At 37.8% G+C, this 19,001-nt stretch overlaps 1 protein-coding gene across 4 annotated transcripts in view; it reads left to right on the top strand.

Moving 5' to 3' along the window:
* TMLHE (trimethyllysine hydroxylase, epsilon) overlaps positions 1-16,694 on the top strand; it is a 114,487-nt gene extending 97,793 nt beyond the window's left edge. For 3 of the 4 annotated variants that reach the window (XM_008686768.2, XM_040626573.1, XM_008686770.2), the window contains 2 exons: positions 15,652-15,790; positions 16,477-16,694. In XM_008686768.2, the coding sequence (XP_008684990.2) occupies positions 15,652-15,790; positions 16,477-16,608 (271 nt within the window). In that variant the 3' untranslated portion in view covers positions 16,609-16,694. Of the gene's footprint in view, positions 1-15,651; positions 15,818-16,476 lie in introns of all 4 variants that reach the window. The other variant, XM_008686769.2, reaches the window with a different exon arrangement.
* The last annotated feature ends 2,307 nt before the right edge of the window (positions 16,695-19,001 follow it).

The raw sequence follows: 19,001 nt of genomic DNA on the forward strand, positions 1-19,001 counted from the left end.
TTGATTCCTTGATTTCTCTTTCTGCTGCTTCATTATTGGTGTGTAGAAATGCAGCCGGCTTCTGTGCATTGATTTTATATCCTGTGACTTTGCTGAATTCCTCTATCAGTTCTAGCAATTTTTAGGTGGAGTCTTTTGGGTTTCTACGTAGAGTATCCTGCCATCTGCAAAGAGTGAAACTTAGACTTCCCCCTTTCCAATTTGGATGCCTTTTATTTCCTTTTGTTGTCTGATTGCTGAGGCTAGGACTTCTAGTACTATGTTGAACAACAGTGGTGAGAGTGGACAATGCTATCTTGTTCCTGACCTTACAGGAAAAGCTCTCGGTTTTTCCCCATTGAGGATTATATTAGCTGTGGATCTTTCATATATGGCCTTTATGATGTTGAGGTATGTTACTTCTATACCTACTTTCTTAAGGGTTTGTATCAAGAAAGGATGTTAATCAAAATAAAAAAAGGTTCTACACAGCAAAGGAAACAATCAACAAAACTAAAAGGCAACACGCAGAATGGGAGAAGATATTTGCAAATGACATATCAGATAAAGAGCTAGTATCCAAAATCTATAAACTTAACACCCAAAAAATAAAAAATCCAATTAAGAAATGGGCAGAAGACATGAACAGACATTCCACCAAAAAGACATATGAATGGCTAACAGACACATGAAAAAAATGTCCAACATCACTCATCATCAGGGAAATACAAATCAACAATGAGGTACCACTTCACACTGGTCAGGATGGCTAAAATTAACAACTAGGAAACAACAGATGTTGGCAAGGATGCAGAGAAAGGGGAACACTCTTACGCTGCTGGTAGGAATGCAAACTAGTGCAGCCACTCTGGAAAACAGTATGGAAGTTCCTCGAAAAGTTAAGAATAGAGCTACCCTACGACCCAGCAATTGCTCTACTAGGCATTTATCCAAAGGATACAAAACAGTGATTCAAAGGGGCACACACACCCCAATGTTTATAGCAGTCATGTCCACAATAGCCAAAACATGGAAAGATCCCCACACACAATGGAATATTACTCAGCCATCAAAAAGAATGAAATCATGCCATTTGCAACAACATGAATGTATTATGCTAAGTGAAATAAATCAGTCAGAGAAGGACAAATACCATATCATTTCAGTCATATGTGGAATTTAAGAAACAAAACAGATGAACATAGGGGAAGGGAAGGAAAAATAAAGACAAAAAGGGAGGCAAACCATAAGAGACTTAAATATAGCAAAAAAAAACTGAGTATTGCTGGATGGGAGATGGGTGGGAGGATGGGGTAATTGGGTGATGGGCATTAAGGAGGGCACCTGATTTAATGAGCACTGGGTGTTATACGCAACTGATGAATCACTAAATTCTACCCCTGAAACTAATACTACACTATATTTGAACTAATTTTAATTTAAATAAATTCTTGAAAAAAAGAATATACCTATCAATAATGACTTGAAATGTGAATGTACTAATTTCTCTAAACAAAAAGCATAGAATGGCTGAGTGGTTAAAAAAATAAGACTCATATGTATGCTGCCTACAAGAGACTTTTACTTCAGATGTAAGGACACTCAGACTGAAAGTGAAGGGATGGAGGAAGATATTCCATGCAAATGGAAACAAAAAGAAAGCTGGTGTAGCTATATTCATATCAGGGAAAATAGACTTTAAAACAGAGACAAAGAAGGGCATTACATAATGAGAAAGGGGTCAATCCAACAAGAAGATATAACATTTGTAAATATATATGTACCTAACATAGGAGCACTAAAATATAACGCAAATATTAACAGACCTAAAGGGAGAAATTGACAGCAAAACATTGATTGACAAGGGATTTCAATACTCCACTTATATCAATTAATCATGCAGACAAAAGTCAGTAAGGAAACATCACCCTTAAATGACACATTAGACCAGATGAACTTAATAGATACAACAGGACATTCCATCTAAAAGCAGCAGAATACACATTCTTCTCAAGTGCATATGAAACATTCTCCATGATAAATCACATATTAGGCCACAATAAGTCTTAATAAATTTAAGAAGATTGAAATCATATCAAGCATCTTTTCTTTTTTTCTAAGATTTTATTTATTTATTTATTTATTTTTTATTTATTTGAAAGAGAGAGTGAAAAGGAGAGAGAATCTGAAGCAGACTCTAGGCTGAGCACAGAGCCTGATGTGGGGCTTGATCCTGTGATGGTGAGATCATGACCAGAGCCAAAACCAAGAGTCAGATGCTCAACTGACTGAGCCACCCAGGCTGAACACAATACTAATACTGAACACAATAGTAAACTAGAAATCAATTACAAGAAGAAAACTAGAAAAATCACAGTTGTGGAGAGATTAAATAGCATGCTACTAAACAACCATTGGGTCAATGAGGAAATAAAAGGAGAAATAAAAAAATACCTGAGACAAATGAAAATGGAAATACAACATTCCAAAATCTGTGAGATGCAGCAAAAGTATTTCTCAGTGGAAAGTTCATAGTGATACAGACCTACCTCAAGAAACAAGAAAAATCTCAAATAAATAATCTAGCTTTACACCTAAAAGAACTAGAAAAAGTGAAACAAAGCCCAAAGTCAGTAGAAGGAAGGAAATAATAAAAGATGAGAGTGTCTATTAATGAAACAGAGACTAAAAAGACAATAGAAAAGATGGATAAAACTAAGAGCTGGTTCTTTGAAAAGATAAAATTGACAAAACTTTTAGCTATACTCACCAAGAAAAAGAGATAGCTCAAATAAATTGTAATGAAAGAGGAGAAGTGGGGTACCTGGGTGGCTCAGTCATTAAGCATCTGCCTTTGGCTCAGGGCATGATCCCAGGGTCCTGGGATTGAGCCCCACATCGGGCTCATTGCTCCGCTGGGAGCCTGCTTCTTCCTCTCCCACTCCCCCTGCTTGTGTTCCCTCTCTCACTGGCTCTCTCTCTGTCAAATAAATAAATAAAATCTTAAAAAAAAAAAAAAGAAAGAGGAGAAGTTACAGATGACACCACAGAAATACAAAAGATCTTAAGACACTACTAGGAACAATTATATGCCAAGAAATTGGACAATGTAAAAGAAAAGGATAAATTCCTAGAAACATAAGATCTTCCCAGACTGAATCATGAAGAAATAGAAAATATTAATAGACCAATTACTAGTAAGAGATTGATTCAATAATTAAAACACTCCCAGCAGTGTTTTAATTATTGTATAAGATGACAGCCAGAATAGGAGGACCTTAAGCTCACCTTGTCCCATGAATACTGGGTAACTATCAATCATCCTAAATACCCCACAGAACAAACTCCACAACTAAGGGCAGAAAAGAGACCACATCAAAGAAGATAGGAAGTGTGGAGATGGGGTTTGGGAGAGAAACAATTATGGCTGCTGCTATGGGGAGGGAGCCACGGCTGCACAGAATGGGGAGAGACAGACTAACACAGAGGGGGGCCCTATGGGAAAATAGCAACTGGCTTGGAAAGTGAGAGGGGCAGAATTTTATGAATTCTTGCAACCAGCAGGGCTTAAAGCCTGGAGTTTTAAAAGTCAGTGGGCTTGGCTCAGGGAGAGCCCAGAGGGCATTGGGGCTGCTCTTGGAGAGAAAGCAAGGCGAACAGCCACAACAAACAGGATGGAAACAGTGACCCGAAGAGCACCTGAGGCAGACAGTGGAGAGGTTAGTTGCTCATCAGGGCATGTCCCAGAGAGGCAGTGTTCGTGGAGACACCCCTCTGAGAACAAAGGAACTAGCAGGTACCGTTTCCTTCCCCTATCCCTTAGCATAAGCACAGGGCCACCTACAGGAACTAGCTCAGCACCAACACTCACTACCTAACCTGTGTACACCAAGTGCCACACCCAGCCTGTGCTCTGGTGTAACTGCCCTTCCAAGTCATGCTTACCTCAGTCCCAATGTGGTGGGCCTCCCTCCCCCAGAAGACCAGTCCAACCCCGTCAACACCGTGTCTTCCAACCTTAGAGTTTTGTAGGGCCTTGGTTCCAGCAGGGGTGGTGACAAGTCTCATTTCACAAGCAGAGCAGCACACACCTAGTTAAAACTCACCACATTGAGTCCGAGGACCAAAAACTGCCCACAACAGGCAAAGAGAGCCTCTGTAGACAACTGGCCAGAAGAATAAAGCAGCCAGGACAAAACAGAGAAAACAGACAGCACATATTAGAGACACTCCCAGAAGTGCCAGGCCCTGAAGAAAAGAGGACAGTACATTACGGGCACTATAGGACACTTCTTCATAAGGCCATTACCCTCAAGAACAGGAGACATAGCCGACTTTTCTTTTCTTTTTTTTTTTTAATGTTTTTTTATTATATTATGTTAGTCACCATACAGTACATCCCCGGTTTCCGTTGTAAAGTTCAGTGATTCATTAGTTGCGTATAACACCCAGCGCACTATGCAATACGTGCCCTCCTTACTACCCATCACCAGTCTATCCCATTCCCCCACCCCCCTCCCCTCTGAGGCCCTCAGTTTGTTTCTCATAGTCCATTCTCTCATCTATGGAACATAGCCCACTCTTCTGACACAGAGGAACAGGCACAGAGACTTAGAAAAAATAAGAACACAGAGGAATTTCTCCCAAATGAAAGAACAGGACAAGGCCAGACCAGAAATCTATGTGAAATAGATGTGATAACATACCTAATACAGAATTTAAAGGAATGATCATAAAGTTACTCACTGGATGTGAGAAGAATGAAAGACATTAGTGAGACCCTTAACACAGAGACAAGAAATAACATATCAGAGATAAAGGGTTCAATAAACAAAATGAGAAACACGTTTGATGGAGTGAACAAGAGCCTAGAAGAAGCAGAATGAATTAATGACCTAGAAGAGCCAGAGTAATGGAAAGTAATTGACCTGCACAAAAGAGAAAAAAGAACTAGGCAAAGTGAGAATGGACTTAGGGAATTCAGTGACTCCATCAAACATAGTAATATCTGTATTATAAGAGTCCCAGAGGAAGAGAGAGAAAAGGGAGCACAACATTTATTTGAAGAAATAATAGCTGAAAAATTCCCTAATCTGGAAAAGGAAACAGATATCCAGATCCAGGAGGCACAGAGATCCCCCAACAAAATCAACAAAAGTAGGTCCACACCAAGACATATTGTAATTAAAATGGCAAGTTGTAGTGATGAAAAAAAAATTTTAAAGCGGCAAGACAAAAGAATGTGGTTACATACAAGGGAAACCCCATAAGACTATCAGATTTTTCAGCAGAAACTTTGCAACCCAGAAGGAAGAGGCCTGATATATTCAAAGTGCTGATTGGGAAAAATCTGCAGCCAAGAATACTCTCTCCAAAGGCAGTCATTCAGAATAGAAGAGAGAGAATTTCCCAAATAAAAATGAAAGGAGTTTATGACCACTAAACCAGCTCTGCAAAAAATATTAAAGGGGACTCTTCAGTGGAAAGGAAAAGTCAAAAGTGACAGTATGAAAGTAGGAAACACAAACACAGTAAAAATGAGTATTTCTATAAAAAGTCAAGGAACTCACAAAAAAAAAAAAGATATAGGGACACCTGGGTCGTTCATACAGTTAAGCATCTGCCTTCGATCAGGTCATGGGGATCAAGCCCCACATCAGGCTCCCTACTCAGTGGGGAGCCTGCTTCTCCCTCTCCCTCTGCCTGCTGCTCCCCCTGCTTATTCTCTCTCTCTCTGCCAAATAAATAAATGAAATCTTTTTTTAAAATAGGGCACCATATACCTAAAACATGAGGAGAGAAAAAAAGAATGGGTTCAAACTTAAGTGACCATCAACTTAATATAGACTGTTATTTGCAGATGTTGTATACAAACCTAATGGTAACCACAAATCAAAAACCACTAATAGATACACAAACAATAAAAAGAAAGGGAACCAAATATGTCATTAAAGAAAACCAGCAAAACATGAAAGAAAGGAAGAAAGAAAGAAAGGATCAGAGAAAAACTTCAGAAACAACCACAAAATAAGTAACAAAGTGGCAATAAATACATATCTATCAATAATTACTTTAAAAGTAAAGGGACTAATACTCCAATCAAAAGACATAGGGTGACAGACTGGATAAAAACACAAGACCTATCTATATGCTGCCTACAAGAGACTCATTTTAGCCCTAAGGACACGTACAGATTGAAAGTGAGGGCATGGAGAAATATTTTTCATGCAAATGGATGTCAAAAGAATGCCAGAGTAGCAATACTTATAATGGACAATATAGATTTTAAAACAAAGACTGTGACAAGACACAAAGAAGGTCACTATATAATAATAAAGGGGACAATCCAACATGAAGACATAACAGTAGTAACTATGCACCCAACATGGGAGCACCCAAATATATAAAATAGTTAATAACAAATATAAGGGAACTAATCAATAGTAATACAATGAAAGTAAGGGCCTTTAACACCCCATGTACATCAATGGACAGATTATCCAATCAGATAATCAACAAGAAAACAATGCCTTTGAATGACACACTGGACCAGATGGATTTAACATAAATATATCCAGGGGCGCCTGGGTAGCGCAGTCGTTAAAGCGTCTGCCTTTGGCTCAGGGCGTGATCCTGGCGATCCGGGATCGAGTCCCACATCAGGCTCTTCCGCTATGAGCCTGCTTCTTCCTCTCCCACTCCCCCTGCTGTGTTCCCTCTCTCGCTGGCTGTCTCTCTGTCACAAAAATAAATAAAATCTTTAAAAAAAAAAAACATAAATATATCCAGAACATTTCATCCTAAAAGAGCAGAATACACATTCTTTTCAGGTACACATGGAACATTCTCCAGAATAGATCACATATAAGGCCATAAGCTAGTTTCAACAAATTCATAAATACCAAAGTCATACCATGCATCTTTTCTGATCACAATGCTATGAAACTAGAAATCAACCACAAGAAAAATCCTGGAAAGAGCATAAATACATGTAGGTTAAATAACATGCCACTAAACAATAAATGGATCAACCAAGAAATCAAAGAAGAAATCCAAAAGTACATGGAAACAAATTAAAATGAAAACACAACACTCCAAAACCTTTGGGATGTAAGAGGAAAGTTTATAGCCCTATAGGCCTACCTACAGAAGCAAGAAAAATCTCAAACAACCTAACCTTACACCTAAAGGAGCTAGAAAAAGAACAAATGAAATGCAAAACCAGCAGAAGGAAGGAAATAATAAAGATTAGAGCAGAAATAAATGATATAGAAACTAAAAAAAATAGTAGAACAGATCAGTGAAACCAGGAGCTGGTTCTTTGAAAAGATCAACAAAATTCATAAAACTCTAGCCACAGTCATCAAAATGCAAAGAGAAAAGACTCAAGTAAATACAATTACAAATGAAAGAGGAGAAATAACACCAACATCACAGAAATACAAACAATTGTAAGAGAACATTATGAAAAACTATTTGCCAATAAATTGGACAACCTAGAAAAAATGGATAAAGTCCTAGAAACATATAACCTACCAAAACTGAAGTAGGAAGAAGTAGAAAATTTGAATAGACTACCAGGAAGGATTTTGAATCAGTACTCCCAATGAACAAAAGTTCAGGACCAGACAGTTTCACAGGCAAATTCTACCAAACATTTAAGGAAGAGTTAATATGTATTCTAGTCAAACTATTCCAAAAAATAGAAGAGCAAGTAAAACTTCCAAATTCATTCTATGAGGCCAGCATTACTCTGATACCAAAACCAGAGGAAGACACCACTAAAAAACAGAACTACAGGTGAATATCCCTGCTGAACATAGATGCAAAAATCCTCAACAAAATACTAGCAAATATAATTCAACAATACATTCAAAAAATCATTCACCACAGTCAAGCAGGTTTTATTCCTGGGATGCAAGAGTGGTTCCATATTCACAAATCAATCAAAGCAATACATCATATCAATGAAAGAAAGGATAAAAACCATACGATCATTTCAATAGGCACAGGAAAAGCATTTGACAAAGTACAACATCCATTCATGATAAAAAAAAAAAACAACCCTCAACAAAGTAGGTTTAGAGGGAATATATCTCAACATAATAAAGGTCAGATATGAAAAACCCACAACAAACGTCTTACTCAGTGGGGGAAAACAGAGCTTTTCCCTTAAGGTCAGGAACAAGAAAGGGATGCCCACTCTCACCGCTTTTATTCAACATAGTACTGGAAGTTCTAGCCACAGCAATTAGACAACAAAAAGAAATTAAAGGCATCCAAAGTGGTAAGGAAGAAGTTGAACTTTCACTCTTTGCAGATGACAGGATACTCCATATTAGAAAACCCAAAGACTCCACCAAAAAAACTAGTACTGATAAAGGAATTCAGTAAACTCACAGGATACAAAATTAATGTGGAGAAATCTGTTGCATTCCAATACACTAATAATGAAGCAGCAGAAAGAGAAATTAAGAGAACAAACCATTTACAAATGCACCAAAAATAATAAGATATACCTAGGAATAAATCTATCCAAGAGTCGTGAAAGACCTGTACTCTAAAAACTATAAAACTTTGATGAAATTGAAGACAACACAAAGAAATGGAAAGACATTCTATGCTCATGGGTTGGAAGAACAGATATTGTTAAAATGAATATACTACCCAAAGCAATCTATACATTTAATACAATCCCTATCAAAATACTAACAGCATTTTTCACAGAGTTAGTACAAACCAATCCTAAAATTTGTATGGAACCACAAAAGACCCTGAATAGCCAATACAACCTTTTAAAAGAAAAGAAAAGCTGGAGGTATCACAATTCCAGACTTCAAGTTACATTACAAAGCTATAGTGATCAAAACAGTATGGTACTGGCACAAAAATAGACACATAGATTACTAGAACAGAACAGAAAACCATGAAATAAACCCTAAATTATACAGTCAATTTATCTTTGACAAAACAGGAAAGAATACCCAGTGGGAAAAAGACAATCTCTTCAACAAATGGTGTTGGGAAAATTGGACAGCAACATGCAAAAAAATCAAACTGGGCCACTTTCTTTCACTATACAAAAATAAACTCAAAACGGATTAAAGACCTAAATGTGAGACCTGAAACCACAAAAATCATAGAAGAGAGCACAGGCAGTAATGTCTCTGACATTGGCCATCACAAAATTTTTCTAGGTATGTCTCTTGAGGCAAGGCAATTAAAAGCAAAAATAAACTATTGGGCTACATCAAAATGAAAAGCTTCTGCATGGCAAAGGAAACAATCAACAAAACTAAAAGGCAACCTATGGAATGGGAGAAAATATTGCAAATGACATATGCAATAAGGTTTAGTATTCAAAATATATAAAGAACTTATACAAATCAACACCTCCAAAAAACAAATAATCCAATTTTGAAATGGACAAAAGAAATGAGCAGACATTTTTCCAAAGACATCCAGTTGGCCAACAGACACATGAAAAGATGCTCAACATCACTCATCATCAGGGAAATGCAAATCAAAACTACAATGAGGTAACACTAGAAATAACAAGTGTTGGTGAGGACGTGGAGAAAAAGGAATAGACTTGCACCATTGGTGGGAATGTAAACTGCTACAGCCACTGTGGAAAACAGTATGGAGGTTCCTCAAAAAATCAAAAATAGAACTACCCTACAATCCAGCAACTGTATTACTGGTGCATTGACCAAACACTGCCCACTGCAGGTCAGGAGAGTCTTTGTACATGACTGGCTTGAAGGATAGAGCAGCCAAAACACAACAGCAGAGCACACACTACACACACGAGAAACAATCCCTGAAGCTCCAGGGCCTGGACAGTACATGACCTCTTCTTCATAAGACCATTACTTTCAAGAGCAGGAGACATAACTGGCTTTTCTAACACAGAGAAGGCAGAGACTTAGACAAAATACAAAGTTGGAGGAATTTATCCCAAATGAAAGAACAAGATAAGGCCACAGCCAGAGATCTAAGTGAAACAGATATAAGTAACATGCCTGATGGAGAATTTAAGCAACAATCATAAGAATGCTCACTGGCCTTGAGAAAAGAATAGAAGATATCAGTGAGACCCTTACCACAGAGATAAAAGAATTTTTTAAAAAATCAATCAGAGATGAAGAATGCAATAAATGAGACTGGAAACAGGCTTGATGCAATGAACAGCAGGCTGGAAGAAGCAAAGGAATGAATTAGTGACCTAGAAGAAAAAATAATGGAAAATAATGAAGCTGAACAAAAGAGAGAAGTATGCAACACAAGAATAGACTTATAAAACTCAGTGACTCCATCAAACATAATAATATTCATATTATAGGAGTCCCAGAAGAAGAGAAGGAAAAAGGGGAAGAAAATTTACTTCAGAAATAATAGCTGAAAACTTCCCTAATCTGAGGAAGAAACAGACATCCAGATCCAGGGGGCACAGAGAACGCCATTAAAATCAAAAAAGCAGGCCAACACCAAGGCATATTATAGTTAAATTTGGAAAACCTAGTGATAACGAGAAAATCCTAAAAGCAGCAAGACAAAAGAAATCCTTAACTTACAAGAAAAGACCCATAAGTTTAGCTGTAGACCTCTCCAGAAACTTGGCAAGCCAGAAAGGAATGGCATGATATATTCAACGTGCTGAATGGGAAAAATCTGCAGCCAAGAATACTCTCTCTAGCAAGGCTATCATTCAGAACAGGAGAGAGAGTTTCCCAGACAAACAAAAAGTAAAGGAATTAGTGACCACTAAACCAGCCCTAAAGAAATATTAAAGGGGACTCTTAAAGTAGAAAGGAGAGAGCAAAAATGACAAGGACGAGAAAGGATCAGAGATAGTCTCCAGAAACAATGACAAAACAAGTAATAAAATGGCAATAAAACATACCTATCAATAATTACTTTGAATGTAAATGGACTAAGTGCTTCAGTCAAAAGCCATAGGGTGTCAAGAAACAAATAATCTGGTTAAAAAATGGGCAGAAGACATGAGTAGACATTTTTCCAAAGAAGATATACAGATGACCAACAGAGACATAAAAAGATGCTCAACATCACATCATCAGGGAAATATTAATCAAAACTACAATGAGATATCACTTCATACTAGTCAGAGTGGCTAAAAGTAACAACACAGGACATAACAGGTGTTGGCGAGGACGTGGAGAAAGGGGAACCCTCCTACACTGTTGGTGGGAATGCAAACTGGTGCAGCCACTCTGGAAAACAGTATGGAGGTTCCTCAGAAAGCTAAACATAGAACTACCTTGTGATGCAGCAATTGCACTATAGTTTACATCTTTTTACTTTGTGTATCCACTGACAAATTATTGTAGATCTAAGTGTTTTTGCTATTTCTGTCTTTTAACCTTCATACTGGAGTTATAAGTGATTAACCACCACTATTACATTAGAATATTATGAGTTTAATTCTATATTTACCATTACCAGTGAGACTTATACTTTTCATGTTTTGTTGCTCCTAATAAGTGCCTTTTTAGCTTATAGAAGTCCCTTTAACATTTCTTGTAAGGCCAGTCTAGTGATGATGATCTTTAGCTTTTGCTTTTCTGGAAAACTCTTTCTCTCTTCTTCAATTCTGAATGACAACTTTGCTGGGTATGGTATTCTTGGTTGAAAGGGGTTTTTTTTCTTTCATCTCTTTGAATCATGCCACTCCCTCTGGCCTGCAAAGTTTTTGGTGAAAAACCTGCTGAGAGTCTTATGGGGGTTCCCTTATATGTAACAAGTTGTTTTTCTCTTCTTTTAAGATTATCTCCTAGTCTTTAACTTTTGAGAGTTTAATTATATTGTGTCTCAGTGTAGGTCTCTTTCAATTCCTCTTTTGGAGATTCCGTGGGCTCCCTGGATGTAGCTGTCTCTTTTTCTAAGGTAGGGTGGTTTTCTGTTATTTTTTCCTTTTTTTAATAATATTTTTTATTATATTATGTTAGTTACCATACAGTACATCCCTAGTTTTTGATGTAAAGTTCCATGATTCATTACTTGTGTATAACACCCAGTACACCATGCAATACGTGCCCTCCTTAATACCCATCACCAGCCTATCCCATTCCCCCACCCCCCTCCCCTCTGAAGCCCTCAGTTTGTTTCCCACAGTCCATGGTCTCTCATGGTTCATTCCCCCTTCTGATTAACCCCCCCTTTCTTTATCCCTTTCTTCTCCTACCGATCTTCCTACTTCTTATGTTCCATAAATGAGTGAAACCATATGATAATTGTCTTTCTCTGCTTGACTTATTTCGCTTAGCATTATCTCCTCCAGTCCCGTCCATGTTGCAGCAAATGCTGAGAAACAGTTCTTTTTGATGGCTGAGTAATATTCCATTGTATATATGGACCACATCTTAATCCAGTTGTCTGTTGAAGGGCATCTCGGCTCCTTCCATGATTTAGCTATTGTGGACAATGCTGCTATGAACATTGGGGTGCATATGGCCCTTCTCTTCACTACGTCTGTTATTTTTTTCAAATAAGCTTTCTGCCCTTTTCTCTCTCTCTTTTCCTGGGACCCCTATAATGTGAACATTGGTCTGTTTGATGGAGTCTTATAATTCCCTTAAGCTATCTTCACTCTTTTTCATTATTTTTTCTTTTTGCTTCTCTGATTGAATGGGTTCTTCCTTTCTGTCTTTGAGTTTGCTGATATTTTCTTCCATTTTATCTAGTCTGCTCTATTGACTTTTTCATCTCAGTTATTGTATTTTTCAGCTCTGATTTCTGTTTGGTACTTTTTAATATTTTCTGTCTCATTATTGAAATTCTCACTTTGTCATGCATTGGTCTCCTGACCTTGGTAAGCATCTTTTGGCCATTATTTTAAACTTTTTATCAGATAAATCATTTATCTCCATTTGATTAGGGTCTGTTTCTGGAGTTTTATCTTGTTGTTTTGTTTAGAACATATTCTTTTGTTTCTTCATTTTTCTTTCACTCTGTGTTGGTTTTTGCATATTAGATACAATAGCCACCTCTCCCAGTCTTGATAGAGTGGTCTTGTGTAGGAAATGAACCTTATCATTCAGCTCAGCCTTAGCTCTTGGCTGTCTATCAAACCTTTGTGATTTTCTAAGCCACTTTCTGTAGTTTTAGTGGCTCCCAGTAGTTCAAGTTGTGTAAAGACCTGTCAGTCTCCCAAAGGGGAACATCTTAGCACCTAGATGCAGGCTGATTAGAAGCCAGACCCTTGGTTAACAGCTTTTAAAGTGTGCAAGCAGACTTCTTTCCAGGAAAGACTGGGAGCTGGGCATTTCAATATGCTCCCTTTGCACTGAGCCTTGGGTTGATAGCCAATTATGAAACATTTCTTTGTTTGTTACTGTCCTATGGAATCTGGAACTAGAGCCCCGCTGGCTGCCAGAGCCGGGTGATCAAGGGGTGTATCCCCTGGACAGCAGCCACAAAAAGCCAGAGTTCTAGGCATGTATACAATCTCATTCAAGGGATACACCAATGACCTGAATGGGCCAGAGGGATAATGTGGGGATGGTGCCCACCGGCTTTCTTCATCTCCAGGGGGGATTGTAGTCTGTCCCTAGATGTGTGCCAAAATAGAAGCCTGACCCTTAGGAAGCAGCTTTTAAAGTAAGCAAATAGGCTTTTTATAGAGAAAGATTAGGATATGGGTGTTTCTGTCTGTTGTCTCTGTATTAGGCCTGAGGAGTTTTCCACAGTGAGTCTTTATAAGCCCATTGAGAACTGTTTCTTTGTGTTTTATAACCTGGTGGGTCTCATGGATGCAAACCTCATTGTCTTTCAAATCTGGTGTTTGGGGGGCCCATCCCTCATGCAGACATCTTTAAAGTTTAGGTACTAAATGTTTAATCCAAACTCTTCACTCCTCAGGGAGAAGCTTGGAGCTGTGAACTTCCTTCTGATTGCTGCACTGGGGCGGGTTTATGATAAAATTGTGTTTCAGCATTTTCTACCCATTTTGATGTGGGTTTTTTTTTCTTATTTACCCAATGTGTAGGAGTCACTCAGCTAGTTTCTGGATTTCTTTCAGAAGGAGTTGTCCCATGTGTAGCTGTAAATTTGGTATGTGCATGGGGGGAGGTGAGTTTGGGAGATTCCTATGTTGCCATCATGGACCAGAACAACCAGCATTATTTTTAATAGTCCCAAACTGTAAACTACTCAAGTATCTATCAACAGTAGAATGGATGAATAAATTGTGATGTAGTCACACAATAAAATTCTATACAGCATGAAGGATAAATGATCTGCTATGTAACACAACAATGATGAATCTCCTAAATATAATATTAAATGGAAGAATCCAGACACAAAAGAGTACATACTGTAGTATATTAGTTATATAAAGTTTATAAACAAGCAAAACTAATCTTTGGTGACAGAAGTCATGATGGTAGTTATCCTTGGGTTAGGGGAAAGACAAGATGGAAAAGGGGGACAAGGGAGTGTTCTGGGGTTTGGGTAATGATCTGTTTATTGGCATGGATGCTAGTGATATGGATGTGTTCACATCATGAAAATACATCAAGCTTATGATTTGTGTACTTTTCTGTATATGCACTATTACTTCAGTGAAAGGTTAATTTGCCTTAAGTAAAAAGAAAAAAATCCTTTAAGTAAAAAAGAAAGCCTTTAGCAAAGGCTTTTCAGTGACTTCCCATTATACTCAGAATAAAACCCAAAATCCTTACCATGGCCTATAAGGCTATACATGATCTGGCCCATGGCTACCTCCTCCACATTATTCCTTATATAATTCCCCTTGCTTACGCAGCTCCAGCCACATGGCCTTCTTGCTGTTCTGCAAACATAATTAAACTCCTTTCCATCCTGATGCTTTGTACTTGCTCTTCCCTTTGTCTGGAACACTCCTTTCAGCTTGTCACATTGTTGGTTTCTTATATAGGTACCAGCTCAAATGTCACTTCTTCAAAAAAGTCCTCATTCAACATACTCCATCTGAAATAGACTACCCACTTTTTATCGCAGTACAGTATTTTTTCTTTATAACATCTGTAACTAGATATGTATTTATTACTTGTTCATCATTTGTCTTTCTTAATAGAATGTAAACTCCCCAAAGGCTGGGATCATGTCTGCTATGTTCATCACTGTATCTTTAACACCTGACACCACCTAGCACATAGCAGCTGCTCATGTAAATGTTAAAGTTGAATGAATGAGTGAAGATCACTGGGTAAACTGTCTAGTAGGGCTATAGTTTGGCTTTTCCCCACAAAGGGAAATACCTGAGAAGTTCAAAGTCATTCTGCTTAAAAGAAAGCCTTGTTGTTATAACCACTCTTGTCCACCTCAGCTTTGTGAATAGAAACTTCAGATCTTTCCCCAATGCTTCTGTAAAATTTGGCCAAGAGAATGTACTTTAGATAAAACATCATATCCTAAGATGGAAGACACCAGCTAGAACTTCTATCTCCTACCCCTAGATTCTCCAAAGGAAAAAAATATATACGGTCAACAGGCAGCAGGGCTCCTCTCTGTAATCCTATATTCCTGAGAGAACATTTACTTATTCTCACCTTATCTCTAGGACAAGTAATGAATATAGACAAAGCCTTATATAAAATTGCTCAGTAAGCAACAGGTGTCTTTAACATGTGTTTGAGGATATCTTTTCTTCTCATGATTTCATCTTAGATACAACAACTATGACAGAGCTGTCATCAATACTGTACCTTATGATGTTGTCCATCGTTGGTATACAGCACACCGGACTCTGACAGTAGAGTTGAGGAGACCTGAGAATGAGTTTTGGGTCAAACTAAAGCCTGGCAGGGTGGGTGCCAAGTTCTAAAGATGTCAAGTAAGCTTGTTATACTGAAGCAGTAAATAATGGGTACTTCTTTAATATGTGAGTCACAGTCTTGCAAAGGTAAAAATGAAAAGAGTCCTGGGTACTGGCTCTGGTCCTGCCACTCACTGAATGACCTGGAAGCAGGTCCCACACCATATGTAGGCATCAGTGACTCAGTGGGTCTATATGTGTAGTGAGGGGGTTGAACTAGATAATCCCTAAGTGTCCTTCCAGCTATAGGATTTCTTTTTTTTTCTTTTGCTCTTGATATATCCTCTGAATGAAGAATATCTTCAGCTTAACATAAATCATAATGAAATAGTTTAACTCTTTGAGAAAGTATATGTTAAAAATTAAACAGAAAAGAAAATGAAGCCAATTATCTGATTTGCTTTGATAAGAGAACAATTACTCAAGAAACATAAGCTCCTCAAGTGCAGGGCCTAATTACCTACTGTTGCCTTTGTAACTTCCACCCAGCCTACTACAGGGCTATGTACATCCTAATTTCCAAACGTTTGTTTAATCTCAAAAAGAAAGATATCTCATTGAATGTAACTAGAAAACAACCTAAAGCTTTTCTTTTAAGTAATCTCTTCTGATTTAGAGTTCCTTTGGTCTGCTTTTGTTCTGATGGTGTTTTTTTCTCTCTTTTTGCCCATTCACAGGTCCTATTTATAGACAACTGGCGTGTCCTACATGGCAGGGAATCCTTCACTGGCTACCGCCAACTCTGTGGCTGCTATTTAACAAGGGATGATGTATTAAACACTGCTCGTCTCTTGGGGCTTCAGGCTTAAAATTGACAGCATTAGGATTATGAACATACCTGGCACCCTGTCTACCAGAATTTCGTATCAGCAAAATAATATTGTGTCAAAACCTACTTCAAATTGTCTCCTTATCTCATCACACAAAACAGAAGTTGCAAGTAGGTCAGTTAGAAAGAAATGCATTTTAGGAGCAAAGTCTTTATAAAGCAGCACTTTGCAAAATGTTTGGTCTTAGGATACCTTAACACTCTTAGAAGTCATTCAGGACCACAAAGTGTCCTTGGATGTGGGTTATATCTATTGATACTAAGTGTAATAGATATTGAGACTGAGAAATGTTTAAAATCCAAAAACACAAAATCACATATCCCTCAGTATCAAAGAGATGGCATCATCACAAACCATATAGCCTTTAGAAAAGCCCTCTGTACATTTATGAGATAATAAGAATGAGAAAGGTAAATATCATCTTGGTGTTATTATGAAAAATAGTTTTTAACCCATAGGCCCACTAAGAGGGGCTCAAGGATCCCTCCAGTGGTTTTCAGACCACTCTTTATAAGAATCAATGGCTGGGGGGCGCCTGGGTGGCACAGCGGTTAAAGCGTCTGCCTTCGGCTCAGGGCGTGATCCCGGCGTTCCGGGATCGAGCCCCACGTCAGGCTCCTCCTCTGTGAGCCTGCTTCTTCCTCTCCCACTCCCCCTACTTGTGTTCTCTCTCGCTGGCTGTCTCTATCTCTGTCAAATAAATAAATAAAAATCTTTAAAAAAAAAAAAAAGAATCAATGGCTGGAGGATACCTTAAGACAGTCCTTTACATAAACCTGTGAATTAAAGAGTTTAGCTGAAACCCTAGATTTATATCTACAGTGTCCTAGAACTACAGATATTGTAGAAATTGCTTGATAGCACAAGCTCAGTGATAAGGTAGTCACTGAATATAAACAGTATTTTATCTTACAAGAAGGGTTATCGCCATCCAAGACATCTCTTGAAGAGTTAAACTAGGAAGCCACAATAGCTCCTGTGGAACAAATCCATCAGTTCAATAATTGTGTGAGAGATAATTGCAGAAAGTTTTTAGAGACTTCTGAGGTTCCATATGATAATGCATATATACACATATACACCAAAGAGAGTACAGAGGGTTAGTCTGTAAGACTGTTCGATGAACTCATCATGACTTATGATGTGCCTCCAAAGAACTGGAAATTACTATCCAAACTTGCATTTTTGCTTTTGATGGAATTTAGGATGCAATCTGTTTCCTCCATTTCTTCTGATCTTTGTTTTTTCTTTTCTTAAAATATTATACATGTTAGTTGCTAAGATTTGACTGGGTTAAGTATAATACCTTGTTTCTTTTTTTTTTAATGAATTCCTTTATATATGGATGGAGAGGCAGAGAGATGGGTATGAGGCTTATTTTCCCCTAGCTTTTATTGAAAGTGAAGCTGTACAATAACTGCATTAACCACTGTAGAATGATGAAAGAGAATCCAGGCTAGGATGTGCAGAAGAGGGGAAAAAACAGCATTAGTGGGGATAGAAGTCACAAAGCAAAGTCAGTACTCTGACAGAAAATAGAGTCTAATGTGATGTTCAGAAAGAGTCCCTAGTTCACATTTAGTCGTTTATGCATTACCTTATTGACTCATCCAGTGCTCTAAAACATGTTCTCAAACTATTTCTGCATTTTATTCGTACTATATAGGAATCTTTAGGGGTCTTCATGAAATTTGTTGTCCTTGGATCAAAGGATTGATAATTAAGCCTAAGTCTTAAAGAATATACCCATTAGCAATCAGAACAGAAGTAACATTTTAACATGTAATCTATTCTCCCTGTTGTTATGTACTCCTAAAATATGTCACCATTAGTCTTCCTCAGGATATTTACCCTTTCTGAAATTTTGCTTAACTTAGCCTTGAAAATTACATTTAACTGTGGTCAGGATTGATTTAGAACAAGCAAAGGACGTATTCAGGGTCCTGGAGAGAGAAGGATACAGATCAATCTTCTCTCTCACTGAAGGACTTCCTTTACCTTCTGTTTCCCCTGGGACCTTGATTAATTATTTCACCCTCACTTTTCTAAATTTTTAATCCATACTTTTCTATAATGTACTCCCTTCAGAGTAAGAAAGACGGAAGGGAATTATTTGAGTGCTGATCATGGTACATTGAAAACTTTCTTTGTAAAATGTTTCTTTTTTGCATCTCTTTCTGGCATCCCTGGATATGTAAGCATGGGTCTGTGTATACCAAGCTCAGTGTAGAGTTACTTTTACCTTTTGGTAAGGTGGGATGGGATCAGTAGGGTCAGGAGCACAGCACCTAACATAGTCATTTCATAATACAGATTTGTTGGAAAAAGAATAAAATAGTGAATCCTTTTCAAACAAATTTACCAGATATTAC

The sequence above is a fragment of the Ursus maritimus genome (genome assembly GCF_017311325.1).
Source record: "Ursus maritimus isolate PB19 chromosome X unlocalized genomic scaffold, ASM1731132v1 scaffold_X1, whole genome shotgun sequence".
Taxonomy (NCBI): Eukaryota; Metazoa; Chordata; class Mammalia; order Carnivora; family Ursidae; genus Ursus; species Ursus maritimus.